Source organism: Xenopus tropicalis, chromosome 4 (genome assembly GCF_000004195.4).
Source record: "Xenopus tropicalis strain Nigerian chromosome 4, UCB_Xtro_10.0, whole genome shotgun sequence".
NCBI lineage: Eukaryota > Metazoa > Chordata > Amphibia > Anura > Pipidae > Xenopus > Xenopus tropicalis.
This window is the reverse complement of record NC_030680.2, coordinates 121418003-121436855: the sequence shown is the minus strand read 5'-3', so window position 1 is coordinate 121436855 and position 18853 is coordinate 121418003. Positions and strand designations below refer to the sequence as shown.

Below are 18853 nucleotides of genomic sequence, written 5' to 3'. Positions count from 1 at the left end.
AAGTGCTAGAGTTATCACACTCGGCAGAAAATACGCTACGTACTAATTAACGCAAGTTGTTGCCCGAGCCTATTATTTTTTGAAGCCTTTGTCAATTTTTGGACGTGCGGGGAATCTTCGCGTGGGGAATTTTTTTATGCGTTTTGCCATTGGGGGATTGTTTTGCGAAATGCATGAAAAAATTTGCTGCGTAAAAATTCGCCGCACGTCCAAAAATTTGCTGCGAATCCATGCCTGGCGAAACATTTCATCACTTGTAGTCGCATATAAATAGTCGCGCAAATGAACGCATGCCATGTTAGCCATACATGCCAATACTTTCGTAAAATTACTGTATTAAAAATGAACATTTCCCTGCAAACTGGCGGCTGCGTCACTCTAGGGGAAACACATACTTGAATAAATAGCACTTTTATTGCCATATTTTATTGGCAAAAGCTCATTTACTGTACTTTTCTATAATTATTATACCTAGTAATGTATTTACCGCTATTGTACTGTATAATATCGCGACTAAATATTTCGGCGACAACATATTCACCGCTATAGTACTGTATAGTTTGGTGACTAAATATTCACCGCTATAGTACTGTATATTTTGGCGACTAAATATTCACCGCTATAGTACTGTATATTTTGGCGACTAAATATTCACCGCTATAGTACTGTATATTTTGGCGACTAAATATTCACCGCTATAGTACTGTATATTTTGGCGACTAAATATTCACCGCTATAGTACTGTATATTTTGGTGACTAAATATTCACCGCTATAGTACTGTATACTTTGGCGACAACATATTCACCGCTATAGTACTGTATATTTTGGCGACTAAATATTCACCACTATAGTACTGTATATTTTGGCGACTAAATATTTACCACTATTGTACTGTATATTTTGGCAACTAAATTTTTACCGCTATAGTACTGTATAATAGTAGCGAAATTCCATACATGCCAAGACTTTAGTAAAATTGAGTAAAAAGACACATACTTGAATAAATAACACTGTAAGTCCATATTTTATTGACAAAAACTCATTTCCTGTACTTTTCTATAATTTTTCGCCTGCCTGTAGTAGGTGTTAATTTTCGCATAGCTGAATGCGATATTTAGCGCGCCTAAGTTATAGTGAATCATGCGATCATATTCTTTTCATCCGTTAAAACTACCGCATGCGAAAATGGCGACTTAACGCACGCGATAATACTATGGTGAATCGCATGCTAATTATCGCGACTTATTTAACGCAAAAAAATGTGCGATAGTTTTTATCGCACTTTAGTGAATCAGGACCAATATGTTTTACCACTGAAATACTAAATTATATTGCAACCCTTATTTGTTATATATTTGGAAATCAGGCCCAGACTGGCAATCTGTGGGTTCTGGCAAATGCCAGAGGGGCTGCTGTAAGGTGCCATAGACACTAACTATTTATTGGGCTGGTGGGGGACTGTTTGGGCCCCTGTGTGTTAGAAATGCCAGGGCCAATTCAGAATCACAGCCCAGGCCTGTTGCAAATCAATGTTTTTAATCAGAATTTTTAATCTCTGGAACACAAACACTAGTTTAGAATTAATTTTGTACCTTATTTTAATTATTACTACCTGTTGTAGCAAGAAAATGCACTTTATTAAAGTGGGTCATGGAGACCCAACATACAGAGGTGGGAGAACTCATTTTGGTTCCCGTCCCATAGACAAAGAATCAATGGTTCAATGTTAACTAGTGCTTTATAAGAGATCTGTCCTTCTGCTCCACCTCTCTGCCCTTTCTTACCTCTGCTTGAAACCCTTCCACCAATATAGCGACAAGCAAGTTGAATAAAACGTAATTCCCAAACGTCATTAATGCTACAAAGTAAAGCGCAGCCCAGGGAGATGTACTGGCCATTCCATTGTAGAGCACCACATTCCAGTCCTCTTGGGTAAGGATCTAGGAGGAAGCAAAGAACATTCATCATAGACGACCACTGTTCCTCAGACATAACACACACAGGATGGCACGTTTACCATTCGGCCATGCAAACTAGAGCTGTTATACCAATGAGCCAAGATTATTATTTCTGAGAATTCATGGCAACACCCAAAGTTTATTCATGGAAAAAACAGAAGTTTTCGGATAGTTTGAAACCAATGTTCTGCCAGTATCAAATCATCTCCAATTACAAGTATAACAGGCATTTGTTAGTGAAGGCAAGGAAGTCAGAGAATTAATACCGCTATTGTTAAAAAAATAATCATTATTATTAGAATGGACAGCTGTTCTCATTTACCAGAGTAAATTAAAACGTATTTAGATTGTGCTTTAATATAGAGCTAATTAATTAAAATTGTTCACGTAGATTATAAGCGTTCTGCAAGCAACGCTAATAATGAATCCACCACAACAAAACAATCTGCTTAATTACCTTTTGCTGCTTCATTAAAATAAAACAAAAAGGGGGGTAACTGGGTTCTTAAGGAAAATCAAAGGTAAAAACCATGTTTATTTCTGGGGAAAACTATCTAAAACTTATCACAGGCCACTAACCCACTAACACGGCAGATCAGAATAAAAGGATGTCATTAAAACAAAAATTAATTCTAATACATTTTTTAAATAAATTCTGAATTATTTTGGTGTAGATATTCTTCCATTGTTGAGTTTCTTTAGTTAAAGTCTCTAAGGGGCACATTTACTAATCCACGAACAGCCGAAAAGCGTCCGAATGCGTTTTTTTCGTAATGATCTGTATTTTGCAATTTTTTCATAAATTGTCGCGACTTTTTCATAGCCGTTACGACTTTTTCGTAAATTGTTGCAACTTTTTCGTAGCATTACGACTTGCGCGAATTGTCGCGATTCTTTCGTAGCCGTCGCGCCGAGTACGAAAGTTTCGAATTCATTCAAGCTTCAGTATCGTGACTTTCCTTGGGCCAGGTTGGAGCTGCAGAGTGCCATTGAGTCCTATGGGAGACTTTCCTTGGGCCAGGCTGGAGCTGCAGAGTGCCATTGAGCCCTATGGGAGACTTTCCTTGGGACAGGTTGGAGCTGCAGAGTGCCATTGAGTCCTATGGGAGACTTTCCTTGGGCCAGGTTGGAGCTGCAGAGTGCCATTGAGCCCTATGGGAGACTTTCCTTGGGCCGGGTTGGAGCTGCAGAGTGCCATTGAGCCCTATGGGAGACTTTCCTTGGGCCGGGTTGGAGCTGCAGAGTGCCATTGAGCCCTATGGGAGACTTTCCTTGGGCCGGGTTGGAGCTGCAGAGTGCCATTGAGCCCTATGGGAGACTTTCCTTGGGCCGGGTTGGAGCTGCAGAGTGCCATTGAGCCCTATGGGAGACTTTCCTTGGGGCGGGTTGGAGCTGCAGAGTGCCATTGAGCCCTATGGGAGACTTGTCTTGGGCCAGGTTGGAGCTGCAGAGTGCCATTGAGCCCTATGGGAGACTTTCCTTGGGCCGGGTTGGAGCTGCAGAGTGCCATTGAGCCCTATGGGAGACTTTCCTTGGCCGGGTTGGAGCTGCAGAGTGCCATTGAGCCCTATGGGAGACTTTCCTTGGGCCAGGTTGGAGCTGCAGAGTGCCATTGAGCCCTATGGGAGACTTTCCTTGGGCCGGGTTGGAGCTGCAGAGTGCCATTGAGTCCTATGGGAGACTTTCCTTGGGCCGGGTTGGAGCTGCAGAGTGCCATTGAGCCCTATGGGAGACTTTCCTTGGGCCAGGTTGGAGCTGCAGAGTGCCATTGAGCCCTATGGGAGACTTTCCTTGGGCCGGGTTGGAGCTGCAGAGTGCCATTGAGCCCTATGGGAGACTTTCCTTGGGCCGGGTTGGAGCTGCAGAGTGCCATTGAGCCCTATGGGAGACTTTCCTTGGGCCGGGTTGGAGCTGCAGAGTGCCATTGAGCCCTATGGGAGACTTTCCTTGGGCCGGGTTGGAGCTGCAGAGTGCCATTGAGTCCTATGGGAGACTTTCCTTGGGCCGGGTTGGAGCTGCAGAGTGCCATTGAGCCCTATGGGAGACTTTCCTTGGGCCGGGTTGGAGCTGCAGAGTGCCATTGAGCCCTATGGGAGACTTTCCTTGGGCCGGGTTGGAGCTGCAGAGTGCCATTGAGTCCTATGGGAGACTTTCCTTGGGCCGGGTTGGAGCTGCAGAGTGCCATTGAGCCCTATGGGAGACTTTCCTTGGGCCGGGTTGGAGCTGCAGAGTGCCATTGAGCCTATGGGAGACTTTCCTTGGGCCGGGTTGGAGCTGCAGAGTGCCATTGAGCCCTATGGGAGACTTTCCTTGGGCCGGGTTGGAGCTGCAGAGTGCCATTGAGCCCTATGGGAGACTTTCCTTGGGCCGGGTTGGAGCTGCAGAGTGCCATTGAGCCCTATGGGAGACTTTCCTTGGGCCGGGTTGGAGCTGCAGAGTGCCATTGAGCCCTATGGGAGACTTTCCTTGGGCCGGGTTGGAGCTGCAGAGTGCCATTGAGCCCTATGGGAGACTTTCCTTGGGCCGGGTTGGAGCTGCAGAGTGCCATTGAGCCCTATGGGAGACTTTCCTTGGGCCGGGTTGGAGCTGCAGAGTACCATTGAGCCCTATGGGTGACTTTCCTTGGGCCAGGTTGGAGCTGCAGAGTGCCATTGAGCCCTATGGGAGACTTTCCTTGGGCCGGGTTGGAGCTGCAGAGTGCCATTGAGCCCTATGGGAGACTTTCCTTGGGCCGGGTTGGAGCTGCAGAGTGCCATTGAGCCCTATGGGAGACTTTTTCCAATTCGGATTCGCGGATTTGTAAATGTGCCCCTAAGTCTACAATAGAGTAATGCAATAACCATGGTATAATGCATATCAACCAATCAACAGGCAGTTGTGGGCACATTTACTAAAGTATGTTAAAGTTCACCTCAGTTCCCCAGTTTCTCATATTTACTAAAAGTCATATGTACAATGCAGGAGAAATGTGGTAAAAATTGCTCCGGGTGTAAATTTCTCCCATACAGTTGTAGAGAAGAAAATTCTCGAGAGAATTTTCGATATGAAGAAATAATGTATGTGGAAAATTTGCATGGTGACATAGACACCAACCTGAGCCGGGTGTGCTCTTAGTAAATTGAACAATATTCACTGGAGAAAGTTCACCTGTAGAGGAGATGGGAACTCACCCCAATGCAAAGAAAATGTTTAACAATGTGAAGTTAATTTTCCAAAACTTGTCATACTCCCCACCTCAATATGGAAGCTCTCACCAAATAAGCAGAACTTGTATGGCTAACATAAAGGTACGTTGACCCAAATTATGGAATGATCTCTTAAGTGGAAAGCTCCAGATCCCAAGCATTCTGGATAATAGTTCCTATACCTGTATATGCTTCTTCACTATGAGTTATTAGATGTGGATTTTGCAGCAGTTATGATATTACTCCCTTTGGTTAGTGGTGAGTGATTTTTTTTTTTGCCTGAATTCGCAGCAAATTTCCGCATTTTGCCATTGGCGAATTGTTTTGCAAAAATTCACAGCTATAAAATTTGTTGCTTGTCAAAAAAATGCCACAAATTTTTTGCCGATTTTGAATTTTTCAGCGAAGCGAAATGGGACAGATTCGCTCATCCCTACTTTTGGTCAACTGGGACAGAATGTTCTAAGGATTGCTAGAGTTTGAAGTACAGGTATGGGATCTGCTATCTGGAAACACGTTATCCAGAAAGCTCAGAATTACGGAAAGCCTGTCTCCCATAGACTCCATTTTAATCAAATAATTCAGATTTTTAAAATTGATTTCCTTTTTCTCTATAAAAATACAGTAAAACACTACCTTGTATTTTTTCCCAACTAAGATATAATGAATTCTTATTGGATGCAAATCAATCCTATTGGGTTTAATTAGTGTTTTATTGATTTTTTAGTAGACTTAAGGTATGAAGATCTAAATTACGGAAGACCCGTTATCTGGAAAATCCTTGGTCCCAAGCATTCTGGATAACGGGTCCTATACCTGTATAATATACTGCAGGGCTCTTGTTTTGTTTCGGTGAAATAATTTAGACATTCCCTTGATAAACCAGTAATACACTCCCTTGGTAAAGGATAGATATTCATTGTACAGGTATCGGACCTATTATCCAGAAACTCATTATCCAGAAAACTCCCAAATTATGGGAAGGTTATCTCCCATAGACTGCACTTTAATCAAATAATTAAATTAATACAGGTATAGGACCCGTTATCCAGAATGCTCGGGACCAAAGGTATTCCGTATAAGGGGTCTTTCCGTAATTTGGATCTCCATACCTTAAGTCTACTAAAAAATCAATAAAACATTAATAAAACACAATAGGATTGTTTTGCATCCAATAAGGATTTTTTTTATCTTGGTTGGGATCAATTACAAGGTACTGTTTTGTTATTACAGAGAAAAAGGAAATCAGTTTTAAAATTCTAAATTATTTGATTAAAATGGAGCCTATGGGAGACAGGCTTTCCGTAATTCGGAGCTTTCTGGATAACGGGTTTCCAGATAAGGGATCCCATACCTGTAATTGAATGATTTTAGTGGATATAAGTTATTGAGATCCAAATTACAGAAAGAACCCTTATATGGAAAGCCGCAGGTTCCGATCATTATGGATAACAGGCCCTATACCTGTAATTAACTTTATATAAATAGTTTTGCTATATTAACATATAACATTTATCTACCATTATTGGTAGATTCCCTTAAAGACCACTTCTATGACCTTGAAGACAGTGTTCTAGAAGAAATCATAGAAGCTGATCCAATAACACAGTATCTACAGCACTGACTACTCTGCACTGGAAAGGATATCTCAGTATTCTACAGAAAAATGATCACGACTGAAGAGAAGGAGTCGATTTGATTGCACACCTGAGCCCCGCTTTCTATAGACATGCGGATATATTTTCTGCCTGATTTAACTCAAGTACAAATGGAAGAAAGACTTCAGCTGAATATCAAATCATTTAAAACAATTGTTGGGTACAAAGCAACATGGGCAAAATGCTGGTCTAGGATTGTTAGAATGATCAAAACAATACTTGGATACTAGGGCAATTGTACTGTATAGGCTGATTCTAAACAAGGGAAGATCATGGACTGCACAGGGAACATTTTCACCCTAAGTATTTGTATAATGGATAGAAAATGTACCAACCAGCAATACAAACACGAGTAATATATTGCTATGTATATTTCTGCATGTGTTGCGATTGGCAGTGACATCAATTTGAAAGATTTATCGAAAAAAAACCAAAACTTTTAAATGAAAACATTCACTAGCAGAAACCTGTCGAGGGTTTGTATCTCTATTCCCTGAGAGGTATATTTTCAACATGCAAGCTTTTTCTTTCTCAAAGTTTTTAAACATTGGAACTGGGGAAGATAAATGGAATAATATGATCTTCTTGGTAAATGAGATTTTTTTGCGAATTGAAAAAACAATTTTTGCTATTCAAATTTTTCAGAAATACTGAATGCTAAATTACGTAAGTAAGTTTCAGAAAAAAACTTCAAAATGCTCCAGGCAATACCAATCCTGACTTGTACTTAAATGTTTATAAATGGACTATAATAAAATTACATTTTAATGTTTGCTGGATGTGCAGCTTCCCTTTCCTGAACTACAACTGTAGCTTACTGCTGATAGGTTGGTAAAAAAATTGGGCAAAATGTTTTGCCAGACATGGATTTGCAGCAAATTCTGTGTTTTGCCATTGGCAGATTTTTTTGCAAAAATTTGCTACGGCAAAATTATCAAAAACATAACGCCTCAAAAAAAAATGAAGCATGTGTCATTTTCGCAGGACAGATTCACTCATCACTATTACTCGCACTACTGAAATATCAATAGTCACAAAATGCAATTAAAAGGATAAAGCTGAATGCAGGCTTCACTGTATTCATGGGAAAGGCACCCTGCATTTTGTAAATGACACCTATAATATCTCTTTATGATTAGAACATGGAATTTGCTTAGAATATGACTTTTTTAACCTTAAATAATTACTATGTTAATTGAAAAGTCAACTGCCTGTTGGTGGCAAAGGCAACCAGGGGCGGGCCGAGCCGACCGGGCGCCCTAGGCAACCCGGTCTGCTACCTCGCCCCTGCACCTACATCGTGCACCCCACGAGCATGCGCAGTTTGAGCACAGGGGGGGCGCGGCGCGACGCAAAACTGATCGTGTACTAGGGGTAGGCAGGAGAGGTTCCAGCCTGGCGCCCCCCAATCGTTGCGCCCTAGGCAGCTGCCTCTTCTGCCTACCCCTAGTTCCGGCCCTGAAGGCAACCAAGAAAGGATACATCTACATTTCAGTGTAAATATGTTTAATAACAAAATTGATCAGGTTTGGTTCAAAACAAAAAAGTGGTGCAAAACACTAGCAAAAAGTGCTTCCACTATGGCTCCTATATAAATATTTAAACCTGCACAAGAAGGAATTTAGAATGGCAGTAGCTTAAAGCACACATTTTGTAACATGAAATATGAATAAGCATTATGCACCAACCTGGAAAACCGTGACAATGGCCCACAGTAGCGAATCAAAGTTTTTCCTATCTGGAACAGTGTCTCCAGAATCAGTTCTTAAACTGAATTTACATCCAAAGATATGCATCCCAAGGATACTACATTGAGAGAAAAAAAACCCTTGTTGTGCATGAAAAAAAATCTACATTTGGATTTCTAAACTTTCCAAACTTTCCAGTAAAAAATTTACATCACTAATTATGTGGCTGATCATATTAGAGATGGAGTCTGACTATAAATGTGCAAACTTTGACTATTTTATAAAAAGTGGTGGCTACAGGAAGGTGTTTGCATGAAAACGTTCTAATGCTCTGAAAAGTTAGGTCCTTATCTCTGCCCACTAAAAAGTGATTGCAATAGGCACACACACTAAGGTGATATGTTCCTATGTAATATATTATAAACCTAATAACAGGGAACTTATGTTGCAGAATCATTACATTATTTGGTGATGACAAAGACCCAATCTAAATGGCACAGGGACCCAGTTTGTTTCCTGATGTATAAACTGTACATGATTTTCACTTGCTTTTCAAGAACTAATATTCTGCACCTGAAAATGAAGATGAAGAGCATCAGAAGCATGCAGAATGTGGCCACGTTGTCCATAGTCTTCATCAGAACCACCAACTGACGCCTTAAGGCAGGCATAAACCGGACCAGCTTCAGTACTCGCAGAAGTCGGAAAGTTCTCAGTACAGACAGCCCTCCATCATTCTGCCCAATTATCTCCCAGACACTGGAGACAAGATCACAATCAAATGAGTAGTAAATATAATATAATTACCTGTAGACTGATAATTTTATTAGAAAAAATGTCTATTCATCAAGGTCTGCTCTATTAGAAATGCTTACTGGATGAGAAACAGCTTATTATGTGAAGTGTTGAAAAATGGATTAGGAAATGGGAAAGAAATATTTGAATACGTATTAAGTGATGGACCATTAAATATGCTGTAGATAAAGGGGATTTTAACGAATAGGAATTGCTGATTATTACAAGGGAGAAAACTCACCTAATCATTTCAGATTTATATATGTTTCATGGGCAAAAATTGCTGTGCAAAGTGATGCTCTTTTATTATTTTAAATTATCTAGCCTTGCTGTATGCATGGAAGCCTTCAATATTTAATTACCAAGACAATGCGAATTCAGCTCTTCATTATTAATCTATCAGTTGAAAGAACAACAAACAGTCTGCAGAATGAATGCAAAATGTTGTCCAAAAATTGATTTACTATAATAGTCTTTATTTAACTGAGAGCTGGGCACCCTACCCCCCCTTTCACTTGCAAGAGCACAAATGAAACCATTATATAAGCCAGAATCATCCCTAGCTTTGGTCAGGCTTTTCTGACTTGGCACAAACTCATTGTAGCCCATCTTCTTGCAAGTCAGCACAGAAGCACTAAACTTAAAGGAAAACTATACCCCCAAACAATGTAGGTCTCTATAAAAAAATATATAACTCATATATAACCCTGCTTCATCTAAATAAATAACTTTAATAAAAAAATGAAAAAAAAATAGGTGTATGTGCCCTTGGGCAATCCCACATAGCAAATTGGCAATTAAGCACTAAGGGCCGTCCCCTGGGATCATACAAATGATGGTGCACACAAACAAGCCAAGGGCACACATACATATTAGGTCACATTAGCCAATTAATGGGCAAAGTTATGCCATTTTTGCTCCATGTTTGGTCCTTGTGAGACAGGTAATTATATTTGCAGAATACAGAACACACTCTGTTGTGACTGTTTTGTTAGTAAGAGTACATTATATAGGGGGGGGGGGGGGTTATCTGTGCACTGGTAATCTTCTAATCTACCTCTCAAGGACCAAACATGGTCGTCCCTGTTTGCCCACTTTAGATTAAAAAACAACATAAACCATAGATTTTTCATGATTAAAACAACAGGAAAAAAGTATGTTCAGCACAAGTCACATTCATTGCACTCATGATTAACAAGGGGGTATATTGCCCCTTTAACACAGTATCCCCATCCCTGATTATCTCAGATAAATGCTTGTAATTGCTACGGATGTTTATTTAGTACTGCACCAGTCTCCCTGTGCTGCCATACAGTGCACCTACAGGGAACATATAATAGCACTGCGTTATAGGGATGCCACCTGTCTGGTTTTGACCCGGACAGCCGGGTTTTCGAAAGGGCTGTACAGGTCAAAGCCTCCTGCCTGGTTTCCCAAATTAAAAAAAACGGGGCAGAACTCACTAACATTGACCCCATGACATCACAGTCCTGCCTTCTCACCACCCTGCAATGTCATGGCCCCGCCTCCTCCCTGCCCTCCCGATATCACCCCTGCCCCCTGCTTGGCTAAGAAAGCCGGCAGAGGTGGCAACCCTACTTCATTATTACGCAAGCAGCTGTAAGAAAAGTTTCCTCACTGCAATGGTATTTGTTTTATATGTAAATATTGTTATATTTGTACAATTGACATACAATTTCTGGTTCCTTTTGATACATTCTGAACATGTCAATAGGGACTCAATATATAAGCAAGAGAATAAAATATACCTGATTATGACAATGATGCCATCAAAGATGTTATATGGGTTTCGCAGGTAATCAAAGAGGCCAAAGGCTGAGAGCTTCAGCATCATTTCCAGAGCAAACATGCTGGTAAAGACAATGTTACTGATTTCCAGGATATTTGTTAGTTCTTCTGGCTGTTGGACAAGCAAACACAGGGTAAAAATAATATGGAATCATTCTATCAAGCATCAGAACATGTTAGTAGGGAGCTCCGTCTCTCTGATACCCCAAGGATGAAGTATTTTGGTAATGCAATCATTGCCACAGATTCACTGACATATAAAATACATACAACACATTGAGAACTTTGTGGCTCAAAATTTCCCCCTGCACATAATAAGGGCAGATTTATCAACATTTGAGTTTCTAAAGGGATTTGAGTTTTTAGCAGCATAAACCTGCAATTTGAGTTTTTCTTTAGTTTTGCCAACTTGAATATTTGAGATTTATCAACTGCAAAAAGCTTGAATGCAAAAGATCTGCAGCTAAAAGTTGCCAAGTTTCTGGAAAAGAATGTTTGCCAGACTTTTTAATAATGTAGTAGAATATGTTTATAGTGCGATTGTGTTTTTTTACACCACTTTAAGTCACTTTTTTGAGATTTGAGCTTTTTCATAAATAAGCTAGCATTCGAGTTCTTCACATTTTATATCTATTTTATTCAGAAAAAACTTGAGAATACTCAATTTTGATAAAACTACCTCCCTGGGGGCAAGACAAAAATGTTATTAAATCTTGATGAAAAAGTTGCATTTCTCTCGAGATTTAAAGAAATGCATACATTTTTAATTTGTCTTCTCCCAACAGAATTCAGGAGCTCAAGATCCATTGAAACCAGTAAGTACATCAGCGCATGTTGGAAAAGGAACTATCCCTAGTGCCCCGCCAACACAAGAGTTCTCTGACGTTATTAAAAACAGTCGAGTTGCTTTACAGATAAAGTCTGTGCAAATCCCAGGCAATGCAACAAAAATGTGCCTGCTCAGCCTTGACCCTGACAAAAAAAAATTAAACACAGATTTTAATAGGAAAAATTCAACATTTTGCAACCTTTCGAACACGTGATATGAATGAGAAAACAATTTGAAGAATTTCTCAAATTTTAATAAATCTGCTCCTAAGCAAAATAACTAACATAACAACCTGAGAATTCAAAATTGACAAGAAATGCTTTGTATTAACATAACCTCTTTGACATGTTACCAGTTGTAAGATATAAAAATGTAAAAAAAAAAGGTTAATAAATGTTATTACTCATCTGGTGTGTGAGATACCAAATGGATCCATGATAAATACAATGCAATAAATCAAGAGAAAGCCACACGAGAGAGGTCAAGAGAGCCACCCTGTGTACTTCAAAGCGGATTTAACTGGCCCATGGTGCACTTCACAGCCATTCCGCTGGGCAGAAATGATGTCTAAATAAGCACTGATGGGCACTTGCAAGGTCTTGCAACCTTTAGTAGTTTTGCACTTCTGCCCGAAGAATTGTATATAACCCTAATGTCTGTAAAAAATCACAGTGCAGTTTTAATCAAAATCAATGATTAAATCAATCATTTAATCAACCAATCATTGTGTAGCTTTAAAAAGTCAGGGAAACCCCTGCTAAAATGGGAATAGGACCTCCATACCCATCTAGACACTGTGACTTGGGAAAGGGCATTTATGGCAGTGAAACAATCTACCAAATGTGCAAATCGCCTAGAGTACTACTCTAATCTACTTCTGTGCTGGTACTTAACCCCTCAACGACTGGCACAGATCTACCCAACAACAACAGCCTGCTGACGACAATGTGGGGCATTAGGTACAATAAAACATATTTTCTGGGGCTGCCCAGTTATCCAGAACGTGTGGAAAATTTGTCAAGGTTTCTGGCAACCAAAATGGACATCAACCTCACACTTACACCACTAATGAAGCTACTAAATGTGCTCCCACCAAGCATGGAAAAAGGACAGGCCTTCCTTACACACCAACTTCTATTTGTAGTCACAACTTTGATAGCCCGACTGTTCCCACACTTTGAAAGAAGTGGAAAAAAACATAAGAATGGAGGAGAGACTAGATACGGATAAAACACCCAGAACGCAAAATAATACTCCATGGAAGGCATGGAGTAGAGCCCAATACTTGGGGATATGCAGACAAATGTTTACAACCCCAGAGGCCCAAAACACCAATAACACAGGAACTGTTTAAATACGATCCTGAATACTAAGAGCTGGAAAAAAATCGGGGTGCAAGGACCCCCCCCCATCTCCCTATTGCAACGCGTACTAACAAACCCCTCCTGTTTCCAGGAAAATTGTATTGTAATGACAAGATGGAAAAGTGTATTGTTTTTTTCTTCTTATTATTTCTTTTTCTGTGCATATTACGTATGCCACAAAATGTCAATATACAGTTTTTTTTTCACTATGCATTTCCCGCTTCCCCTGACCTGGCTTTATAAAAACCAATAAAGAAAGATTAAAATAAAAAGTCCCTTATTTGATATTATATGTTGTATTAGGGTTCTTCTTAATACAAGTTTTCATGCTCACTAAAATCACTCACGGGGCAAAGTAATCAAAGGGCAAATACATTTTACTGCAGCAAATGTATGAAGTTCTCTCACTTTCCTAGCAGATCATTATTTTTCCACATTCATTAAAGGTCATTCATGTTCCAGTGACAATTTTTGCAAAGATTTTTCTGCATAGTGTAACAAAAATAATGTTTAACCTATTAAACCTGCTGTTAAACACTGTATTCTGAGCTCCAAAAATGTAAAAACAGGTTTTAAATGAACTGATTTGTGAAAATGCATGATAACATTATTACAAAACCTGTATTTGGGCCACTAGCTGGTAACCTAAAGGTATATCTTCAACCTGGCAGGCATTTCCACAGCAGTGCAAAGGGTAAGCAATGAGTATCTACTAGTGATGGGCGAAATGTTTCGCCAGGCATGGCGAATTTCTGCGTTTTGCCATTGGCGGATGAAAACATTCGCTGTGGAAAGATTTGCAGCGCATGCAAAAATTGTCACGGGCGACAAAACAATAGCCGCGCAACAAAACAATAGCCATGGGCGACAAAACAATAGCCGCGGGCGACAAAACAATAGCTGTGGGCAACAAAAGAAAAGCTGCGCGACAAAAGAATAGTCGCGGGTGACAAATTTTTCACTGTTTCGCTCATCACTAGTATCTACTAAAAATGCATTTTGGTAGAGGAGAGGTGTACACATTTAGAAGCAAGGCAGAAGGAATTCTGGGAGGGAAGCCCTCAGTACCTGGGTTTGATGGGTTGTACAGACTTGACTCTGTGCCTTGGGTTTATTTAAGAATACAGAGCGCAGTGCTGTCAGGTGCAGAGGAGCCTGTACCTTTTATAATGAGCTTACAGAAATATTAAAACACCTTTGTATGAGTCACACTAGAATTAATGAGAATTCAGGACAGTAAATAAGTATTTACCCAGGTGTCTCTCCAGCCACTGCTTTGACCATCCCTAGGGCACAACCCTTCAGACTATTTGGGTTTGGACCCCATTAGCAATGTAACAATTTTGGCATCTATGTACCTTGAGGAAGCGCAAGGAAGATCTATGGCATAATCTTCATTGGATTCCCAGAGATTAGTACAGTTTATGTCACAGTAAGGAATTGTATAGTAGGTACTTTAGTAATATAGCCACTAAATTGAATTAGTGCACATGGGCTGTTACATGCATTTTAAGATCTTAGTAAATCTGACCCTTCCCATAGGACATTGCTAGTGCCCACTATACTGTATTCCCTGTCATTCAGCAATGTGCACATGAGATACAGCACAAATAGAATTTTATATGTTTAGAAAGCCAGAGATATGGCAATATCACACTCAGCTAGCGTATCATGAACTGGATAATTGAATATACACCATGCCAGAGGTGCCCTTCATATAGATTCTTTATTACATTAAATAGATTCATTGAGGGCACAGCTGCTGTATGCCAAATAACAACAATACGCCATTGTGGAACCCAAGTAGCAGAGGCTAATTGGAGCATGTGCAAAATAAAAGAATGGCAAGATCTTCCAGTTGAAATTGCTCCCATGTGGTGGTCATATAATGCTGTATGCATTTATTTTATCTATATTCACTTAGGAACAACAAAGAACCTTCATAGCCTTTTCATTGTCATTGGTCTACACTAAAGGGGGTATTTATGTGCAGTCACCACATTTTACACCCACAGCAGCATTTCCCCTCCCATAATCTCAGGTTAATTGTGTTGGTGATCGTGTCACTTGAACCACTTGCTGTCAATATGACACCTGCATATGATTCTTTTTTGCAGGGTTTGCCTGCATCAGTAAGCATTTCATTTGAAACCAGAGGTGGGACAGACCAAGAAGCACCAAGCACATTTACCTTTATGACACATGTACCTTTAAGGCATGAGGGTTGATTCACTAAAGGTCGATATTTCGAGCGCTATTTATAGCATGCGTTAAAAATGTTATCGTGTCTAATTTTTCGCGTCTTAACGCGCGATTCCCTAAAAGTATATTTGCGTTAATTTAGACGCGATGCTATTTGCGTTATTTAAGTCGTGAAAACTATTTTTGTGCGGTATTCGTCGAAACGCACACTCATTGACGTATCGCGCGCACGCCATATTAGCCATACACACCATTACGTTCGTAAAACTACTTTTTTTAAAATGCCCATTTCCCTGCAAATCGGAGGCTGCATCACTCTAGGGCCAACACAGACTTGAATAAATCCCACTGCAAACTCCATATTGTGTTGCCAAAAGCTTATGAACTGTACTTTCTATAATTACCGCCTGCCCCAAATTTTCACATAGACTAATGCGATATTTATCAAGTGTTTGTGAATCATGCGTTAGTGTTATTTCTGCACGCTAATTAACGCAATGCGGTACAATTAACACATGCGGTTGCGCGCTAATTAACGCACACGATATGCGACTTAACGCATGCAAATTTTTGGGGGGTTTTTGCTCGTCAATTTTAACGCAAAAAAGCATGCGATAACACTTATCAGACTTTAGTGAATCAACCCTATGGTATTTTTTTGCACAACTGCAGGTAAATTAGCATGACCACCACTGCACTTGTGGTTATAAATTACCCCTTTAGGGTAAATAACCATGAGACACAAGGGGTCATTTGAAGAATATAGTGCTGACAGAGAGATGTCATTCTGACGTGCAATTTAGGGAGTGGGAGAGGACTAAGGCTGCAATGGTGCCCTGTTCTTACCATCTGCCCCCTGGAAGGAGGTGTTAAAGACAAGAGTTTGCTCTGACTGCTGCCTCATAGGGTTGGTTCTCAGCCAGAGAATAAATACAGGCTGAACAGCCTTCCATGTGCCTGTACCCAGAGCCACTGCATCAGGCCAGATGCAGACACACAAAGTAGATTTTGGTGCCACAATGCATACTCATACATTTAGGTGCCCAAATCATCTCCATATGCCTTGCACCTAGCCTGGTACATAGGCTGAAAGCGCAGACACATCCAAAAGGTGATAGGAGTGTGGGGACTGATTTTCAGCCTGTGTTTATCAACCACATTTGGCATAAGCATTAACACTTAGCACTTGCACCCAGAGGCAAAGTAAACAACCCCTTTAACATATAATATTTGGTCCAAATGAGGATCCCTCTTCGCACATTTTCCTTTGTTCTCTGCAACACAGGAATTATTTACTTCCATATTTGTAATAGAAAAAGCCAAAAAGTTTACTCACTATAGCTGTAACTTACGTAAACAAGCAATATAATAGGCAGCCATCAGTAGCTCGCTGTTTCTGCTGTATCAAATAAAAACTGCAGCCATTTACAAAAGTATTATCTATCTATCTAACTTCTATCATCTATCTATCTATATATCTATCTACCAATATATCTATCATCTATCTATCTATCTATCTATCTATCTATCTATCATCTATCTATCTATCTATCTACCAATATAACTATCATCTATCTATCTATCTATCTATCTATCTATCTATCTATCTACCAATATATCTATCATCTATCTATCTATCTATCTATCTACCAATATATCTATCATCTATCTATCTATCTATCTATCTATCATCTATCTATCTATCTATCTATCTATCTATCTATCTATCTACCTACCAATATATCTATCATCTATCTATCTATCTATCTATCTATCTATCTATCTATCTATCTATCTATCATCTATCTATCATCTATCTATCATCTATCTATCTATCTATCTATCTATCTATCATCTATCTATCTATCTATCTATCTATCTATCTATCTATCTATCATTATCTCTCTCTGTGTTCAGTCTCATGGAACACAAAGTATTCATTCTAATGCACAGCAAAAAACAAGAAACAGGGGTTTGCAAGCGGCAGCCATGACTCACTGCAGATTTGTATGAGGAACATTATTTTGTAACTTGCTGTCATTTTGAGGAGTTAAACATGTGCGTTTTGAGACAGGTATAGAGATTTTTAGACACAGGTAGAGCTGCAATTTTCAACTTTTCTTAGAATTCATGAAGAGTCCTTGTCTCGCATGTTTCAGGCATCTCACAATGAGACCAACATTTGCCACAAAGAAAAGCACTGCAATATTTGATTTCAATTATTCAAATCAGGGCTCAAGGCCAACATGAATCTGTAGGTCTGCCAAGAGCCTGTCGTTCTCCGAGGCCGGCACTAGCTGGTGAGACGTTATCTTGTCTGGTGTGAACTCCTTTGCCCACCCCCTGCCAGAGCTTCAGAACCATGCACATCAAGCACAGACCTACTGGAAAAAAGACTTTGCCCTGGATGATACTTTTACACCTGTTATACCTGAGAATCCTAAGGACACAAATTTGGTTTAAATGGGTTTATGAGCTATTATTAAAAAGAAAGCCCAAAGGGAATATTTTGTAAAGCTAATTCAGCTAAATAAAAAAAGTGGCTTCTAAATTCTAATTAAAACATAATTAAATCTCCATAAGGCCAATGAAACTAGTAAGGACAGCCCTAAAGGTGTATTTACATAGACAAAAACCAACTCTAACCCCTGGACTAGAATAAACGCAAAGCAAAGGAGGGACATCCCTAGTAGAGATGAGGGAATGTGAGCTGATGCCCATGAGAAGGTCCCAGAAACAACTATTCCAACTTCAAATAAGTAGGCACAATTTAGGAAAATTTACTTGAGCCTAACACCTCAGTAGGCTCTGACTTTTGACAATTCTGAGTTCAATCTTGAATTACCTTAGTGAAGTACGCTAGTTCCCTAGCATATGCTCTCCTAGCCTTTGCCTTTTAGGCCTTTTGAGAGACCTTGGTGCAAAGTCACACAACAAAAAGTGTTGCCTATGACTACTGTTTTCTTCTGAAAAAAGCTATTTTGCAGCAGTGGCAATCTGAGGTGGTACTTATTGATGAGCGCCCTAAACATAAACTGTCTTTAATCTTATTCTGATTATTGTTGTTTATTAAAATTAAAAGAATAAAAACATGTCTGACCTCTCATTTTAATACAAGGGCTCATTCTTTAATGGTTAAGTGCAAGTGTTGGCATGCTAATGGCTGAACCTACTTGTTTGCCATTCATTGTCACTGCCTGCACACTGCTCCGCTGCTGCCAGGCACAAATAACGCAAATATTTTGCAATTTGCACCTCATCCCCTTTAGTTTATGGGAGCCCATAGCTTTTTTTTCACCAAAAAACGTAAAAAAGCCCCTTTACACAGTACATACAAGCCTCCCACAGCAACTAAACTGCTTA

General features: G+C 39.9%; 1 protein-coding gene across 1 annotated transcript in view; it reads right to left on the bottom strand.

Annotated features, from left to right (window-relative positions):
* The window catches only part of cacna1i (calcium channel, voltage-dependent, T type, alpha 1I subunit), a 163886-nt gene that overhangs the window by 51237 nt on the left and 93796 nt on the right, over positions 1 to 18853 (bottom strand). Inside the window, exons 9-12 of the mRNA XM_018093215.2 lie at positions 11056 to 11207; positions 9065 to 9250; positions 8492 to 8609; positions 1787 to 1942 (exon numbers count right to left, since the gene is read on the bottom strand). Coding sequence (XP_017948704.2) covers positions 1787 to 1942; positions 8492 to 8609; positions 9065 to 9250; positions 11056 to 11207 — 612 coding nt within the window. The remainder of the gene's footprint in view (positions 1 to 1786; positions 1943 to 8491; positions 8610 to 9064; positions 9251 to 11055; positions 11208 to 18853) is intronic.